Below are 19,982 nucleotides of genomic sequence, written 5' to 3' on the forward strand. Positions count from 1 at the left end.
GCCTCATAAGAGTTTCTTTCCTTTAGCAAACACCCATATAGCCAGGATTCCCTGAGAAATGTAACTAGTCTCCAGCACCTTAGAATCCCCTCAGAATGAGGCTAACCTACAGTAATACATTTGAGAAACATCTGTGAGAGGACAGCCTGCAGCTAGCTTCTATGTTTGTGAAGGACACGCAGGCACAATCCACGCTGCTGCAGGGCGGGGTGACAGCTGCTGTGGGGAGGAGGGATCTCTGTGGACGATCCATTTCCTGTCCCGGGTGGTGGTGGAAATGTGCAGAGAGAAGAAGCAGCGAATGTGAGATGTGGACAATGGGAAGAGGGGGCAGACAATGGAGAAGAGCTGCTCACCTGCTATTCTCTGGCTGATAGTACATTGGAGACTGACAGCAGATGATTGTCCCGGAGCCTGGTCACTTTGTGTATGTAACATACTATCTGCCATTCCTACTTACTACAGCAAGTACACAGCAGCTGGTACAGAATTAATAGAAAAGTTTCTGTATGTATGACTGATAGTGATTTCCTGCCCTGGAGATTGCACAATGCATTTCCTGCTGGCTGCTATAGATGGGATTTCTCCTGGAGGTTGTCTGTTTATGTAGTGATGTTACATCCATGGGGGGGTGTAGTGAGTACTGGACAGGGTTGTGTCAGTTTTTTGCCACACTGGAGTAGACTAATGTGCCATGATTTAAGATACAGTATTTACAGGTATTTGAAAACTGTTTCAGGATTGCAAACTGTCAGTAAATGTACTGATTATATCTAAAAATTGCATTCACTTGTCACCCTGTTACTCTCTGCACACATTTTTATATAACATGATAATGATAAGTAACAATATGCTAGTCATTCGTTATTGTTCTCACATTGCCACATTGCAGGATTTGGCTACCTAGTAATCTGTCATTGTATCTGCCCTGAAAGTGCAAACAGGTATTATACTTCAGTCACTGGGATGGACAATTACACACTCTGGGTGCACACTAGACGACCTGTGTACCCAGCCGTCAGACGACATATCGTGCGGATCGTACACACCACACGATTTGGTGAGCGACCGCACAATATGTTGTTCCCCCGCCATATCCAAATGCATGGGGTCGCCAGTCACATCTTCAGATTGAGCAGCATGTACGCAGATCTGAAGATGCTACAGACGACACCGCGGGAGCGCGCATAGTGCGTACACAAAGGATAATTTGAACAATTGGTCGTTCCGATCTGTCAGAAAACGTCAAATCGTTTAAAAAATCGTCAAATGTGTACCCAGCTTTATACTGGTTTTTAGACAGGAGACAAATTATGTCTGTGAATTAGCTTTGTCGATGATACAGTTTATAGTAATCATGTTCTTTTTAATAATTTTACTGTATCAAAGGAGAACATTTAATATATTTGGAATATATGAGTCAGAAACGTGAACCCCATGCTCAGCAAATCCATGTTTCAGGAGAAATCCGCACTTGTGTTATGGATGTGGAGAGTGTCGCATACAGTAGTGTACTAACAAGCTGCATTCACAACCTCCGTCTGTACCATTTCCACTTACAGTATGCTGGACTATGCAAGTTTCTTTATAACCTCTGTGACCCAGTGTATATCACCCAAATGGTTCCGCCAGTTGGGGTTTGGTGGGCTTATTTCAATAATAAAAAAATGCATGAAATTGTCCCTTAACAACTTAACTGGCTAATATGTTTTCAAATATGCATTCAAATTTTTTTTTTAATCAAATTATGTTAATAATAGCTATTTAAACATGATTAAGTATCTATTATTTTTTTAACAAATATGCAGATTTGTCTATAAAATTATACTTAATCAAGTTTACATAGCTATAATTTACGTCATTTGCTAATAAAAAAAAAATCATCAATTTTGGGGATATATATTTAAAAAAAAAGTATGTATGTATGTATGCATGCCATTATAATGCAAAAAAAAATGTTTCAGTTTTTTTTTTTTTTTTTTTTTTCTTGTGTTGTACAAAATTACTTTTTGCAAGAAGAGCAACTAGCCAGCAGCAGGGGGTGGGAGTTCCTGAGGATTGCCCATCACTGCTGCAGCTATTTGGGAGAAGGAAGTGTGGGGATACACTAGGGGGGGGTGCTTCTGTAGCAGGGAGCTCAGCCTCAGACTGTGGACAATCCTGTTAGGATCGCTGATCACAACCTGAGTCAGTGTGACTGGCCTAGTGGCTGCGGCTGCTGTGAGCACTGTGAGCCTTTTGTTGGGCTGCAGAAGGATGGTCTTCCTGCGGCTGGGCAATTGCCCTTTCACTGTGTCTGGAGATGGTGGGGGGAGCTGGGCAGGAAGCAGAAGGGCCAGTGCTGCCAGAAGTCAGGAAAAACCCAGCTTGGCGTGTTCACATCTGATACGACCATCCCAGGTAAGTGGTTAAGCATGATTGTTAACATATAATGACTAGGGATTTGGGGGCAAACTAATATTAATAATAACTAGCCTATTATTTGGTAGTGAAAAAAAATTCTTAAAAAAAAGATCATGAAGAACCTTGGAGTGTGGACTGGATCACCATGGAGTAGGACACTCTCCAGCCTACTCGTCCTAAACTTACCTCCTGTGCCAACCTGTGGTCTCTCTGACTGACCTGGCCTGTTGGGGTCTCCTGTGCTGGGAGGTGCCTCCAGTGTCTTTCCTGAAGTATCTGCTGCTGTGCCTGCGTGGTGGGATCCTCTCTTCTCTCCGGTGCTCCCCAAGTAGGCCTACTGTCTACCCCTGCAGCGTCTGTGTGTCTACTGCTCTGGGTATTCCCCAGGCGAATCGGTGTAACTGGGCAGCTGCTGCTTCCTCCTCTCTTTCTGCTTCCGGGATCTTGCTGAGCTGGTTGGTATTTCTCTTGGCCCAGTGGCCGCCATTTTGCCAGCGTGTTACCTGCTGCTGGAGCTTACAGAGTGTGGGACATACTTACCTTAGCTTGCAGTTGTGGTTAGGGAAACTTGGGAGGCTGGCTTATACCTCCTGTCCTAAATGTGGTGAATCTGACGCTGGCTTCTGGCATTTGCTCTAGTCTTGCCCTTTTGGTTTCTTCCTTTCAGTCTTGTATATTGGGATGTCTGATTCTGAGATGAGCATGCCTTTGTCCTCTCCAGGGCAATGATTTTGGGCTGGGCCTTGCCGATGTGCTAAATCATCATTTACAAAATGTTATTGTTCTCTTTTCCCTAGTTATAGTGTGTATTGCAAGGACTTGGATGGCCCCATAGGCCCCCACTCTTTCCTCCTGGGTAGGCGTGGTCAATTGCAAGAGCTGGTCCCTTTGGCAATCCCATTGTTTATTTTGATGTTGCTGTCTTGTGGGTGTCACCGCCGCCATACTGTTTCTGATTCTGTAATTGTTTGTGTGGGAGTTTTCTTTTTGCAGATGCCTCCCTTGTATTTATGGCTCTTTATACCTGTTTTTGCTATGCTTTTGCCATATAGGTATTTGCATGACTGTCTTTGTGTATTCTGATGTTGTGCATTTTATTGTGCTAACCATGGGGTCTGATTCTCACCACTGTTGCATCTTTGTACGCAGCAATGATAAGAAAATATTCTAATGCAGCAGGAGGCATCTGAGGACAAAAGACGCCCTCCGACAGCATCGCAGATCTGAGTGCCGCATCGGACAATCAGTCATCTTAGTAAGCCTAAGTTTACTATGAATGACCACCGGACGTGCTCAGCCAGGGCCAGGAAGAGGCAGACCCCGGCCGCACCTCTCCCAGACAACAGGCCCCACCCATTCCTCACCCCCAAAAAGGCAACATGAGCAGATCTCTAACTATCGGACTTGTATACAAACTAGGGGTGTGCACCGGCCACTTTTCGTGTTTTGTGTTTTGGATCTGGATCTTTCTTCGTGTTTTGGATCTGGATTGGTTTTGCCAAAACCACCCTTCCGTGTTTTGGGTTCTGGGTTTTGTATTTTGGATCTGTATTTTTTTGAACAAAAGTATAAAAACAAATAAAATCACAGAATTTGTAGGTTTTTCTGCTCCTATGCTATTATTAACCTCAATAACCTTAATTTCCACTCATTTCCAGTCTATTCTGAACAATTCACACCTCACAATAGTGTTTTTATGTCCAAAAGGTTGCACCGAGGTAGCTGGATGACTATGCTAAGCGACACGAGTGGGCGGCACAAACACGTGACCCATCTAGGCGTGAAACTGCAGCGGCAGACAGGATGGCAGTTTGAAAAACTAGGCCCCAAACTGTACATAATGCAAAGAAAAAAAAGAGGTGCAAGATGGAATTGTCCTTGGGCCCTCCCACCCACCCTTATGTTGTATAAACAGGACATGCACACTTTAACAAACCAATCATTTCAGCGCCAGGGTCTGCCACACAACTGTGGCTGAAATGATTGGTTCGTTTGGGCTCCCACAAAACAAGCTGGCAATTAATGTGTCCCTGCACAAACTGGCTCTATGGAGGCAAGATGTCATCCTCATCCTCCTCATCCACCGATTCCTCACCCTCTTCAGTGTGTACATCCTCATCCTCACAAAGTATTAACTCGTCCCCACTTGAATCCACCACCACAGGTCCCTCTGTACCTTCTGGAGGCTGGTCTCCCTGGAAGAGCTGATAATTCATTTTGATGAACATCATCTTCTCCACATTCTGTGGAAGCAACCTCCTACGCCTTTCGCTGACAAGGTTCCCGGCTGCACTAAACACTCTTTCGGAGTACACACTGGAGGGGGGGCAACTCAGGTAAAATAGAGCCAGTTTGTACAGGGGCCTCCAAATTGCCTCTTTTTCCTGCCAGTACAGGTATGGACTGTCTGACATGCCTACTTGGATGCTGTCACCGATGTAATCCTCCACCATTCTGTCAATGGTGACAGTATCATATGCAGTGACAGTAGACATGTCAGAAATTGTTGCCAGGTCCTTCAGTCCGGACCAGATGTCCAAACTTGGTCCTGCCTGCCCTGCATCACCGCCAGCGGGTTGCTTAGGATACCTAAGTTTTTTCCTGGCAGCCCCAGTTGCGGGAGAAAATGAAGAAGGAGCCGTTGACGTGTCACGTTCCGCTTCAGCTGACAGTGTGTTCACCAGCAGGTCTTTGCACCTCTGCAGGCTTGTGTCGGCCGGAAAGAGAGACACCACATAGGCTTTAAACCTAGGATCGAGCACGGTGGCCAAAATGTAGTGGTCTGATTTCAACAGATTGACCACCCTGGAATCCTGGCAAAGCGAATGAAGGGCTTCATTCACAAGTCCCACATGCCGAGCGGAATCGCTCCGTCTTAGCTCCTCCTTCACTTTCTCCAGCTGCTTCTGCAAAAGCCTGATGAGGGGAATGACCTGACTCAAGCTGGCAGTGTCTGAACTGACTTCACGTGTGGCAAGTTCGAAGGGCTGGAGAACCTTGCACAACACGGAAATCATTCTCCACTGCGCTTGAGTCAGGTGCATACCCCCTCCTTTGCCTATGTCATAGGTGGATGTATAGGCTTGTATGGCCTTTTGCTGCTCCTCCATCCTCTGAAGCATATAGAGGGTTGAGTTCCACCGCGTCACAACCTCTTGCATCAGGTGATGGCGGGGCAGGTTCAAGAGTGTTTGCTGGCGCTCCAGTCTTCGGCACGCAGTCGCTGAATGGCGAAAGTGGCCAGAAATTTTTCGGGCCACCCAAAGCGTCTCCTGCACGCCCCTGTCGCTTTTCAGAAAATTCTGCACCACCAAGTTTATTGTGTGAGCAAAACATGGGACGTGCTGGAATTTGCCCAGATGTAATGCCCGCACAATATTGGTGGCGTTGTCAGATATCACAAATCCCCAGGAGAGTCTAAGTGGGGTAAGCCACTGGGCGATGATTTCGCTCAGTTTCTCTAAGAGGTTGTCGGCGGTGTGCCTCTTACTGAAACCGGTGATACACAGCGTAGCCTGCCTTGTAACGAGCTGGCGTTTCTGAGATGCTGCTACTGGTGACGCTGCTGCTGTTGCTGCGTAAGGTGATACATCTACCCAGTGGGCTGTCACAGTCATATAGTCCTTAGTCTGCCCTGTTCCACTTGTCCACATGTCCGTGGTTAAGTGGACATTGTGTACAATGGCATTTTTCAGGACACTGAGGACACTTTTTCTGACGTTTCTGTACAGTCTCGGTATTGCCTGCCTAGTGAAGTGGAATCTAGACGGGATTTGGAACCGGGGACACACTACCTCCATCAATTGTCTAAATCCCACTGCACTAATGGCGGATACCGGACGCACGTCTAACACCAACATAGCAGTCAAGGCCTCAGTTATACGTTTTGCTTCAGGATGACTGCTGTCGTACTTCATCCTCCTCGCTAAGGACTGTTGGAGGGTCAATTGTTTAGTAAAAGTAGTGGTGTTCCTACTTCCTCTCTGGGATGATGAACGACTCACAGCAGCAGCGGCAGCAGTAGGCGTAGCAATGCAGGATCCTCCGGAGGAATCCCGGATAGGAGAGTCAGTCATGCCAGTGACATGGCCTGCAGGACTACTTCCGATCCTGACTAAGGAGGAAATTGACGAGGAGGGAGTTGACGGTGTGGTTTGCAGGCGCTTGGATACAACAGGACAACGGGATTTAGGTGTCCCTGGACTGCTTACGGTCTTAGCCAAAGTTTCTGAACTTGACAGTAACTTTTTATGAACGCGCTGCAGGTGCCGTATAAGGGAGGATGTTCCTAGGTGGTTGACGTCCCTACCCCTACTTATTTTCACCTTTACATATGGTACATATGGCAAGACAGTTGTTGTCCGGATTTGGATAGAAATATTGCCAGACCAAAGAGGTGGAATGTTTGGTCTTCTGCCCAGGCATGACCGTGATGGGCTTTTTCATCCCACGGACAACAACTGTCTCCCCCGGAGCCTGATTTAAACAAACCACATCACCATCAGAATCCTCCTCGCCAACTTCCTCCTCAGCGCCAGCTACACCAGTATCCTCATCCTGTTGTACTTCAACAGTGACATCTTCAATTTGCATATCAGCAAGTGGACTGTGGGTGCTCCTTTCAGCACTTGCAGGTGGTGTGCAAATGGTGGAAAGAGCCACCTCTTCCCGTCCAGTGCTGGGAAGGTCAGGCATCGCAACCACCACCACACTTGGACTCTCCTTGGGGATTTGTGATATCTTCTTAGAAAGCACAGTTCTTCGCTGTGCTTTTGCCAGCTTAACTCTTTTGATTTTTTTAGTGGGAGGAGGGCTTCCATCATCATGTGAAGCTGAACCACTAGTCATGAACATACTAGGGATTGACCTTAGCCATTCCTTGCCACTCCGTGTCGTAAATGGCATATTGGCAAGTTTACGTTTCTCTTCAGCTGATTTAAATGTCTTTTTCAAGGTCATTTTCCTGAACTTTGCCATTTGGGATTGTATGTGCCCTCTACTATGACATTGGGCATCGGCCTTGGCAGACGACGTTGTCTATGTCATGACTAGTGGCAGCAGCTTCAGCACTAGGAGGAAGTGGTTCTTGATCTTTCTCTATTTTATTTTTATCGGAGAAAGTTTGGTCCTCCATTTATGTTATATCAATTTGATATATACGTGCGGCTAAACACAGAAAAAATTTTTTTTTTTGGTTTGGACTGGAGTGTACTTTCGGGGGTTACAGCACCATTAACGGTCAAGCCAGCCGGCCCTTTACTTATGACACAGGCGCACGCTTGGCACTACTTTGTTGATGCACGTGCGGCTACAGCGCTCACAATTCACAAACACAGAAAATAATTTTTTTTTGGGTTTGGACTGGAGTGTACTTTCGGGGGTTACAGCACCCTTAACGGTCAAGCCAGCCGGCCCTTTACTTATGACACAGGCGCACACTTGGCACTACTTTGTTGATGCACGTGCAGCTACTGCGCACACAATTCACAAACACAGAAAATATTTTTTTTTTTGGTTTGGACTGGAGTGTACTTTGGGGGTTACAGCACCCTTTAACGGTCAAGCCAGCCGGCCCTTTACTTATGACACAGGCGCACGCTTGGCACTACTTTGTTGATGCACGTGCGGCTACTGCGCACACAATTCACAAACACAGAAAAAAATTTTTCTTTTGGTTTGGACTGGAGTGTACTTTGGGGGTTACAGCACCCTTTAACGGTCAAGCCAGCCGGCCCTTTACTTATGACACAGGCGCACGCTTGGCACTACTTTGTTGATGCACGTGCGGCTACTGCGCACACAATTCACAAACACAGAAAATAATTTTTTTTTTGGTTTGGACTGGAGTGTACTTTCGGGGGTTACAGCACCCTTAATGGTCAAGCCAGCCGGCCCTTTACTTATGACACAGGCGCACGCTTGGCACTACTTTGTTGATGCACGTGCGGCTACTGCGCACACAATTCAAAAACACAGAAAATAATTTTTTTTTTGGTTTGGACTGGAGTGTACTTTGGGGGTTACAGCACCCTTTAACGGTCAAGCCAGCCGGCCATTTACTTATGACACAGGCGCACGCTTGGCACTACTTTGTTGATGCACGTGCGGCTACAGCGCACACAATTCACAAACACAGAAAATAATTTTTTTTTTGGTTTGGACTGGAGTGTACTTTCGGGGGTTACAGCACCCTTTAACGGTCAAGCCAGCCGGCCCTTTACTTATGACACAGGCGCACGCTTGGCACTACTTTGTTGATGCACGTGCGGCTACTGCGCACACAATTCACAAACACAGAAAATAATTTTTTTTTTGGTTTGGACTGGAGTGTACTTTCGGGGGTTACAGCACCCTTTAACGGTCAAGCCAGCCGGCCCTTTACTTATGACACAGGCGCACGCTTGGCACTACTTTGTTGATGCACGTGCGGCTACAGCGCTCACAATTCACAAACACAGAAAATAATTTTTTTTTGGGTTTGGACTGGAGTGTACTTTCGGGGGTTACAGCACCCTTAACGGTCAAGCCAGCCGGCCCTTTACTTATGACACAGGCGCACACTTGGCACTACTTTGTTGATGCACGTGCAGCTACTGCGCACACAATTCACAAACACAGAAAATATTTTTTTTTTTGGTGTGGACTGGAGTGTACTTTGGGGGTTACAGCACCCTTTAACGGTCAAGCCAGCCGGCCCTTTACTTATGACACAGGCGCACGCTTGGCACTACTTTGTTGATGCACGTGCGGCTACTGCGCACACAATTCACAAACACAGAAAATAATTTTTTTTTTGGTTTGGACTGGAGTGTACTTTGGGGGTTACAGCACCCTTTAACGGTCAAGCCAGCCGGCCCTTTACTTATGACACAGGCGCACGCTTGGCACTACTTTGTTGATGCACGTGCGGCTACTGCGCACACAATTCACAAACACAGAAAATAATTTTTTTTTTGGTTTGGACTGGAGTGTACTTTCGGGGGTTACAGCACCCTTAATGGTCAAGCCAGCCGGCCCTTTACTTATGACACAGGCGCACGCTTGGCACTACTTTGTTGATGCACGTGCGGCTACTGCGCACACAATTCAAAAACACAGAAAATAATTTTTTTTTTGGTTTGGACTGGAGTGTACTTTGGGGGTTACAGCACCCTTTAACGGTCAAGCCAGCCGGCCATTTACTTATGACACAGGCGCACGCTTGGCACTACTTTGTTGATGCACGTGCGGCTACAGCGCACACAATTCACAAACACAGAAAATAATTTTTTTTTTGGTTTGGACTGGAGTGTACTTTCGGGGGTTACAGCACCCTTTAACGGTCAAGCCAGCCGGCCCTTTACTTATGACACAGGCGCACGCTTGGCACTACTTTGTTGATGCACGTGCGGCTACTGCGCACACAATTCACAAACACAGAAAATAATTTTTTTTTTGGTTTGGACTGGAGTGTACTTTCGGGGGTTACAGCACCCTTTAACGGTCAAGCCAGCCGGCCCTTTACTTATGACACAGGCGCACGCTTGGCACTACTTTGTTGATGCACGTGCGGCTACTGCGCACACAATTCAAAAACACAGAAAATAATTTTTTTTTTGGTTTGGACTGGATTGTACTTTGGGGGTTACAGCACCCTTTAACGGTCAAGCCAGCCGGCCCTTTACTTATGACACAGGCGCACGCTTGGCACTACTTTGTTGGTGCACGTGCGGCTACTGCGCACACAATTCACAAACACAGAAAATAATTTTTTTTTGGTTTGGATTGGAGTGTACTTTCGGGGGTTACAGCACCCTTTAACGGTCAAGCCAGCCGGCCCTTTACTTATGACACAGGCGCACGCTTGGCACTACTTTGTTGATGCACGTGCGGCTACTGCGCACACAATTCAAAAACACAGAAAATAATTTTTTTTTTGGTTTGGACTGGAGTGTACTTTGGGGGTTACAGCACCCTTTAACGGTCAAGCCAGCCGGCCCTTTACTTATGACACAGGCGCACGCTTGGCACTACTTTGTTGGTGCACGTGCGGCTACTGCGCACACAATTCACAAACACAGAAAATAATTTTTTTTTGGTTTGGATTGGAGTGTACTTTCGGGGGTTACAGCACCCTTTAACGGTCAAGCCAGCCGGCCCTTTACTTATGACACAGGCGCACGCTTGGCACTACTTTGTTGATGCACGTGCGGCTACTGCGCACACAATTCACAAACACAGAAAATATATTATTTTTTTATCACTTGGGGGGAGCACCCCTGATGGACAGAGCAACCCCTGGACAACACTACAGCACCCCTTTAGGACTGGGACACTGCACAGGACTTTGGAGTGGACACAGCCCCTATGGAGAACTGACTGCACAACACAGTCCAGCCAGCCCCTATGGACTTTGAAGTAGTGGACACAGCCCCTATTAACAACAGCAGCACAGCACAACACAGCCAGCCCCTATGGACTTTGAAGTAGTGGACAACAGCAGCACTACACTACACTACACTACACAGCCCTAACTCCCACCCTCCCTCTTCACTGTCCACAGCCGAGTGAGAAAATGGCGCCGACGCGGGTACCTTATATAGGATCCAAAACCCGTGAGACTCGGAAGGCGGGATGATGACGTTTTGCCTCGATTTCAGATCCGAGTCAGGCGGGAAAAGTCGAGCCTGACTCGGATCGGACTCGGATCGGGGGGGCTCGGGGGGGTTCGGATTTCAGAAATCCGAACCCGCTCACCCCTAATACAAACCATCAGGGAATGAGGGTGGGAGGCTGCATCGAATCCTCTGCAAGACCATCGGACATCTGAGTAACCCTCAGGACACAGCCAAGGACGCAGCCACTGGCTTTGGCTCACCCAGCAAATGTGGTCGACAACCCCCCCACACCTGTTCCCAGGAATCCTTCCAGTCACCACCCCTCCCCAATAATTCAGCATTTTGGGCTACGCAACCGACATCACAGGACCTGATTTGCACAAGTGCAGCACAGCTCCTGCGCATATCATTAAACAGCGGAACGTTGCGTAAATATTGGATTGCATAAACTCTGAATCATGACCATTGTTTCACATACAGGAAGGTTTATCCAAGGTTTCATCCATTCCCCATCCCATACCATGATGCTGGCCCTGTTGCATCTATTCCTGCAGTCACATGAGGTCAGGTCATGATCCATACTCATCTCCTTAAATAATTTGTGCTGTGGTGAGCATCCTGATGTTTGGATTGGCTACTGGTTGTTGCTGAGCAATAAAAGGAGATTGATAACAAGAATGTGCTCTCATCCGAGTCAAACATACATAGTGTTCATTCTAGCACCCTGCACCTGTCACAACCCGTGCAGTTCCTCTATCATACCTGTTGTGCAGCTCTCTGCTTTGGTGCTTCTAGCACACTCAGCTGATACAACAAACTACTGAGATACAGACCAGAGTGTGCTAGAAGCACCAGAGCAGAGAGCAGCACCCCAGACAGGGTAGAGGAACTGCACAGGTTGTGACGGGTGCAGGGTGTTAGAATGAACACTACCACATACCGTATATACTCAAGTATAAGTCGACCCGAATATAAGCCGAGGTACCTACTTTTACCACAAAAAACTGGGAAAACTTATTGACTCGAGTATAAGCCTAGGGTGGGAAATGGCAGCAGCTGGTAGTGCCCCCAGTAGTAATTCCCCCTGGTTGTGCCCCCAGTGGTAATCCCCCCCTTTCAGTGCCTCCAGTAGTAATCCCCCCCCCCTTTTAGTGCCCCCCATAGTAATACCCCCCCTGGTAGTACCCCCAGTGGTAATCCCCCATTTTAGTGCCCCCTGTAGTAATCTCCCCCTGGCAGTGCCTTCTGTAGTAATCGCCCCCTGGTAGTGGCCCCAGTAGTCTCCAGACCCCCCCCTCCCCCCCCACCCCCCCAGTAGAGGGAGACGTAATAAAAATAAAATAAAAAATCACTTACCTGAAACCCCCGCTCCTGGTCCCGCCGCTAACAGCTCCTCCGGCCGCTTTGCATGGGAGAGACATCATTACTCATGACGTCTTTCCCATTACCCACTGCGGGAGCCGGAAGATGGCTCCCGCAGTGGGAGCAGCAGCAGCCGATGAGAGTCTGACAGACTCTCAGCAGCTGCTGATTACAGCAAACACACAGCTGCTGGCTCCGGCGGCTGTGTGTTTGTGCTGTGTAGCGCTGACCGAACTCCGTCCGGTCAGCGCTACACTTCACTCGAGTATAAGCCGAGGGGGTACTTTTTCAGCACAAAAAATGTGCTGAAAAACTAGGCTTATACTCGAGTATATACGGTAAATAATACATCCAAAGTCTGTTAAGTAATTTAAGAACAGTTTGCAACTATAAAGCATAAGTAATAAATATCTGGTGCAAAGTCCACACATATCATGTATTGGTAGAGTAGAGGCATCCGAGGACAAGCCTGGCAACACAATGACAGAATATGAGTTATGCATTTTGGTAGTAAAACCTCAATTGTCTGTTTGAGTTTGTGCTGTAATATTAGGATAGATAAAGAATAAAAGTAAATTGATATATATTAAACAGAAAATCAAATACCCCATTGTAGGTCATGGCATGGCTCAGCACATTGAGCTCATCCAATCAGGTTACAGGTGTCATTTGCAGCTCTTGTGACTTGTAACATATTGCACCATGTTATAAAATAAGCTGTACAGAGTAACTCGCACACACAGCGTATAATGAAATCTGATGTATTGTTTTGCTGTATCAGGATTAGAAAGAGCCCATGTGAACGCTGCAGCTGAGAGATTAATAACTGAGCAGGCGGCCAGCGTGGGAATCCATACAGGTTCCTCAGAGGCTGCTGTGAGTATGTTTGGGGAAAATAAAACTAAATGTCACCGTTCTGAAAAATATCCTCCTGTAGCACCACAGATGTATGAGCAGATGGGATGGCTTACTCACTGTCCTTATTTCTATGTAGGCTATATTAGATCAGGTCCTGTCCTACATTACTTTCATTTTACAATTAGTGGTGACTGAACAAAAAGAAACTGTACATACCTCAGTAACCAGGCTCCTGTCCATGTGTTTGGGATGTGCCAGGTACACTGCTGCACCCAATCACATCTTTTTTTTTTTATATACAGTGTGTGCGAGTGTGTGTGTGTGTGTGTGTATGTGTATGTATATATATATATATATATATATATATATATATATATATATTACACACACACACAGTCAGGTGCATAAATTTTGGTACATTGACAGAATTTTCATATTGTGGCCTCAATTCATCACCACATGTTTCATTTGAAATGTAACAAACAAGATGTGCTTTAATTTCAGACTTTCAGATTTAATTTGAGGGTAATTACATCCAAATCAGGTGAACGGTGTAGGAATTACAACGGTTTCTATATGTGCCTCCCACTTTTTAAGGGGCCAAAAGTAATGGGACTATCAACTCAAAAGCTATTTCATGGACAGGTGTGGGCTATTCCCTCATTATTTCATTATCAGTTAAGCAGGTAAAAGGTCTGCAGTTGATTCTAGGTGTGACATTTGCATTTGGAATCGGTTGCTGTCGACTCTCAATATGAGATCCAAAGAGCTGTCACTATCAGTGAAGCAAGCCATCATTAGGCTGAAAAATCAAAACAAACCCATCAGAGAGATAGCAAAAACATTAGGTGTGGCCAAATCAACTGTTTGGAACATTCTTAAAAAGAAAGAACGCACTGGAGAGCTCAGCTACACCAAAAGACCCGGAGGACCACGGAAAACAACTGTGGTGGATGACAGTAGAATTATTTCCCTGGTGAAGAAAAATCCCTTCACAACAGTTGACCAAATCAAGAACACTCTCCAGGAGGTAGGTGTGTATGTGTCAAAGTCAGCAATCAAGAGAAGACTTCACAAGAGTGAATATAGAGGATTCACCACAAGATGTAAACCATTGGTGAGCCACAAAAACAGGAAGACCAGATTAGAGTTTGCCAAACAACATCTAAAAAGCCATTACAGTTCTGGAACAACATCCTATGGCCAGATGAGACAAAGATCAACTTGTACCAGAGTGATGGGAAGAGAAGAGTATGGAGAAGGAAAGGAACTGCTCATGATCCAAAACATACCACCTTAACAGTGAAGCATGGTGGTGGTAGTGTCATGGCGTGGGCATGTATGGCTGCCAATGGAACTGGTTCCCTTGTATTTATTGATGATGTGACTGCTGACAACAGCAGCAGAATTAATTCTGAAGTGTTTCGGGCAATATTATATGCTCATATTCAGTCAAATGCTTCAGAACTCATTGGACGGCGCTTCACAGTGCAGATGGGCAATGACCCGTAGGATATTACAAAAGCAACCAGAGTTTTTTAAGGATAAAAAGTGGAATGTTATGCAATGGCCAAGTCAATCCCCTGACCTGAATCCAATTGAGCATGCATTTCACTTGATGAAGACAAAACTGAAGGGAAAACTGAAGCATTTGACTGAATATGAGAATATAATATTGCCACTTCAGAATTCATTCTGCTGCTTTTGTTAGCAGTCACATCATTAATAAATACAAGGGAACCAGTTCCATTGGCAGCCATACATGCCCACGCCATGACACTACCACCACCATGCTTCACTGATGAGGTGGTATGTTTTGGATCATGAGCAGTTCCTTTCCTTCTTCATACTCTCTTCTCTTCCCATCACTCTTGTACAAGTTGATCTTTGTCTCATCTGTCCATAGGATGTTGTTCCAGAACTGTAATGGCTTTTATAGATGTTGTTTGGCAAACTCTAATCTGGTCGTCTTGTTTTTGTGGCTCACCAATGGTTTACATCTTGTGGTGAACCCTTTATATTCACTCTTGTGAAGTCTTCTCTTGATTGTTGACTTTGACACATATACACCTACCTCCTGAAGAGTGTTCTTGATTTGGCCAACTGTTGTGAAGGGGTTTTTCTTCACCAGGGAAATAATTCTTCTGTCATCCACCACAGTTGTTTTCCGTGGTCTTCCGGGTCTTTTGGTGTTGCTGAGCTCTCCGGTGCGTTCATTCTTCTTAAGAATGTTCCAAACAGTTGATTTGGCCACACCTAATGTTTTTGCTATCTCTCTGATGGGTTTGTTTTGATTTTTCAGCCTAATGATGGCTTGCTTCACTGATAGTGACAGCTCTTTGGATCTCATATTGAGAGTCGACAGCAACCGATTCCAAATGTAAATGTCACACCTAGAATCAACTGCAGACCTTTTACCTGCTTAACTGATAATGAAATAATGAGGGAATAGCCCACACCTGTCCATGAAATAGCTTTTGAGTTGATAGTCCCATTACTTTTGGCCCCTTAAAAAGTGGGAGGAACATATAGAAACCGTTGTAATTCCTACACCGTTCACCTGATTTGGATGTAATTACCCTCAAATTAAATCTGAAAGTCTGCAGTTAAAGCACATCTTGTTTGTTTCATTTCAAAGCCATTGTGTGTAGAGGCCAAAATATGAAAATTCTGTCAATGTCCCAATATTTATGCACCTGACTGTATATAAGCCTGCAGCCCAGCATCAAGGGACCCCTTCTTTTTCTGCTGGTCCCTACTCTAGCATATACTGTATGCCCAGCACACCATTACATTACATGTACTCACCTTCCAGATACAGAGGGACACATCTATACAGGGACTGGCTGTGAGCCACACCAAACTAGATCTTAATTGAAAGCTGCCAGAATTTTCAAACAAAACGGAAAAGAAATATGCCCGCGCTCGGTTTTACCCATATTATACATGGTACCAGCGGCAAGGCAATATTAATGCCATAAATGTATACAAAACAGAAAAACTTTTGCAACTTTCTTTGTTTATCAGATGCACTCTTCAGCCAAATACCACATAATCTGTCATGGTTAGAAAATCGCTGGCTTGTCACACTAGCTATGCATTCGGTATTATTTACTGCTGGCCGTATGGCCGGTAGATCAAATCCCGGCAAGGGCAGCCCGGCAGAGGAGGAAATCCCGATCGTTCTAATGGTAAGTATAAACTAATCTAATTCTACCCCCTAACCCTCCTTTAGGGTGTCTAACCCTATCCTTCCCCCCCTGTGCCTAACCCAAACCTCCCCTTCCCCGACGCTTAAACCTAAGTCCCACGGGGCGTGCCTAACCCTAACCCTCCCCCTAGCCTAACCCTAACCTCCTGGGGGGGGTGCCTAACCCTAATTCCCCCCCGGGAACCCTAAACCTAACGCTTTCCCCCACGGCTGTCTGTGTCTTCAATCGGGATGCTGGGCACCGGTCTCCCGGCGTAGGTAAAATGACAGGCGTCGAGATTTCGACGCCTGTCATTTAACCCTTGCCAGAATTAGACAGTCGGAAAGCCTGCTGTCGGCATTGCGACGGCAGGCTTCCTGAACGTATACCCTAGCTATGTATAAACGGGTGATGGCTGCAGATTTCACACCATGGGGCGGGATGCACTAATTCTTACCGCCGGACATCGCTATTGTACATCGCTATTGTGCTATATGCACTATCATATGCGATCTGTACAGCAAAGGACAGCTCTTCCGATATTCCGATAAGAGCTGTCCTTCGCGATCTCTCCTGCACAGTGGACTTCCGGGTTTATGACCCGGGAGTCCATCTGCGCATGTGCAGGGGTTTTACCGCATTTTCCGTTCGGTGCATCCCGCCCCAGAGATGGTCAGTGAAACTGTGTACAATTGCTCTCTTACAAGAGATCTCTTAATTAATCTACTTAAGTACTATTGGCAGGTACTTGCACTGACCCCTGAGTCTATTACGGCTGGATGTGCTTTCATATGAAGCAGCTCCATCTTTTGCATATAATTTTCTTTAACGTTTATATTTTGATCATATTAATTCAGCAGGTAGAAATCAGGGTTAAACGTGAGACAATAATTTCTAAAATGAATCAAAAATTAGAGTAAACCTAAAATGTTGTCTATTTTTAGAGCTACCAAGTTTCCAACACCCCCTTCCCCCATCACCTCATATACCTTTACTAGTGGTAAATCTCACACATACATGATTTCATATTTGGTTCCCCATCCTTTTGCCCCAGTCCTGAATATGTAATAATGTGAAATCATTATGTTGTCCCTAATACATGTGTGTCGGTCACCTTTGTTGTTTGTTACTGTGTACTAACATCTTATTTTGTGAATTTAAGGGTCAGAGATGAGAAAAGACATGAAGCTAAATGAGAGGAACTTGGTGTATTATGCCACCTGCAAGTCACCAGTGGACAAAAGTGGCTTCCTGTGTAAGAAGGGTGAGCGCAACGCTTCATATCACAGGCGCTGGTTTGTGCTGAAGGGGAACATGCTCTTTTATTATGACAATGAGGACAGTAAAGAGCCGCTAGGAGTGATCATCCTGGAAGGATGCCGAGTGGAGCTATGCGAGTCTACTGAAGAGTTTGCTTTTGCAATCCGGTTTGGTTACGCCAAATCCCGCGCCTATGTTCTGGCTGCTGAAAGCCATAGCACTATGGAATCCTGGGTCAAAGCTCTTTCCAGGGCAAACTTTGAATACATTAGACTTGTGGTAAAGGAATTGCAGGAACAACTTATGGAAATACAAAAAAGGCAAACCTCTTCTAACTGCACTCTGGGTTCTACAGATACAAATCCCAAGTTCCAAGGTATACCGATAAAGGACAATGGCTGTGCTCTATGGAACAGCATTTCAAATGACTTGCCTAACGGCTCCACTATTACAAATGGACCAAAATGTAGAGATACAGCAGAGAAATTAGATGATGAGTTAGGCAGATATGCCAATCCTCACTCCTTGCAACCAGAGAACACTGTGCTGGCTGCCTTAGGTGTGCAGGAAGAATGCACCTCTGATGAGGTAGATGAGGACATTTATAACTTCTCAAAGCTTCATGATTTCCTTGGGGAAGAAATTAGGGAACTCCAGGCCCATTGGGCTGAACATCTCCATGAACAGTCATAAACTCTGGATGGGAAAATTCTGAGTAATGGCTCCATCACATGACAGTGATTATTCATTTTCCTCAGCGAGGGAACCATCCTGTTTACTGCCAGAATCACAAATCCCATTGCTGTGTTTTTAATTTATTTTATTAAAGTTTCAGCTAAATAACAAGTGTAGACATGGTGTTACATAGATCAGGTGGTACAACGTAGGTCAATGAGTGGATAAAAACAGTAGTCTTTATACAGATTATCAAAGTATTATCTCTTAAAACAGCACAGTCACACAAGAGCCCAATAACAGCAATGAGATAACAGCCATGTAAGAGTACTACTAAGGAGAGATTCTGCAATGCTGAATAAAATAGAGAATGAGAAGTCAGGTGGGGGAGGGGGAGAAGGAGCCCGGCTGATGCGCTTCACAGATTATATGAAAAATGGCCCCAAAAGTCTATATTAGGGATAAGGTGGGCAGCTAACCTATATCCTTACATCTTATATATCAAATTCATTGGTCTGTCTGTTTGGTTGTCCGGTTATGCATTCAGACACCCCTGCAGTGATTGGTATAAAACCAGCATGAGGTGGTCCATTTGGATCCTGGCCAGGTTTTAGGGGCGTTAGGATCCCAGTCGGACCTCCCGTTGGTGTATGCTGGGCCAAACTTTGACCCGGGGATCCTGCTCTGAGCCCGTCACTGGATGGATTTGGATGAAAACTTCACAGAGAGGTGGCAGTTGGTCTAGGATGCCTACTGGAGTGGTTTGGGTCCGGTTGGACCTCATGGCAGAGTGCGCCTGGCAGAACTTTGACCCAGGGAGCCTGTTCTGGGCCTTCCACTGGATGGATTTGGATGACATCGCATAATAAAACTTACAAACTAGAAGATGTAAACCCAGGCAACACTGGGTACTTCAGCTAGTACTCATTAAAGACAGAGGCCCTTATTCAGCAATGCCCGCTGGTGAACGCAGATTCCCAATGGTCGGGAATCTGTGCAGGGGCCTGACCTGTACTGCGTATGTGCAGTACAGGTCCTGCGTGAACGCACACAGATCGGCAGCAGGCTGTCAGTGATGTTCCCGAAACGGAGGCATGTCGCCGCCATTGGGGGTAAGGAAGAGGCCAGGATCACCGTTGACTGGCCTCTTTCTCTCATCGGCGGCGGCCAGCTTGCATGACCCCATGGTTCACTTAGCCGACCAATATTCCCGCAGATTATCCGATGCTGTGTTGGACTACGCAGTTTGGATAAGTAATGCATGCATGAGGCGTGATTACCATATCTCCAAGGACAGAATTGCTAAGCTGCTTGTGTACAGCTTTGCAATTCCATTCAGTGCTGATTCAGGCCCAGAGCTCGTAGATTGTGTGTGTGTCTGGGGGTGGGGGGGGGGGTTAGGTGACTAATCATTTAGACAAACTTCTATATGAATGCCATGTAGAAGGGTCAAAAACTTTCATAAAATCTGTGTACTGTAGAATTTTTCCATCCCTTTCTCTGTGTCTGGGAATATTGCGCTCTTCTCAAAATAAAGAAGTTCTACAGGGAGCATTTCACTTCTGTTAATGATGGAGGAACAGGTGAAATCCATTCTCTAAGAATAGCTTTCTTCGCCACTGTAAGAAGCGGAAAT

General features: G+C 45.9%; 1 protein-coding gene across 2 annotated transcripts; it reads left to right on the top strand.

Moving 5' to 3' along the window:
- The first annotated feature begins 209 nt into the window (after positions 1-209).
- PHETA1 (PH domain containing endocytic trafficking adaptor 1) lies at positions 210-19,693 on the top strand. 2 transcript variants are annotated; one of them, XM_088449228.1, is made up of 3 exons: positions 210-427; positions 13,144-13,238; positions 17,574-19,693. In XM_088449228.1, the coding sequence occupies exon 3, from the start codon at positions 17,582-17,584 to the stop codon at positions 18,362-18,364; it is 783 nt and encodes a 260-aa protein (XP_088305354.1). In that variant the 5' UTR covers positions 210-427; positions 13,144-13,238; positions 17,574-17,581; the 3' UTR covers positions 18,365-19,693. The 2 variants fall into 2 exon arrangements, with proteins under 2 accessions (XP_088305354.1, XP_088305355.1); XM_088449229.1 differs by lacking the exon at positions 13,144-13,238.
- The last annotated feature ends 289 nt before the right edge of the window (positions 19,694-19,982 follow it).

The sequence above is a fragment of the Taudactylus pleione genome, unplaced genomic scaffold (assembly GCF_031769625.1).
Source record: "Taudactylus pleione unplaced genomic scaffold, aTauple2 ptg000479l, whole genome shotgun sequence".
In the NCBI taxonomy this organism is placed as follows: Eukaryota; Metazoa; Chordata; class Amphibia; order Anura; family Myobatrachidae; genus Taudactylus; species Taudactylus pleione.

Excerpts from the sequence above, each read along its gene's own strand:
- PHETA1 (XM_088449228.1), top strand. The coding sequence starts at position 17,582 with ATGAGAAAAGACATGAAGCTAAATGAGAGGAACTTGGTGTATTATGCC.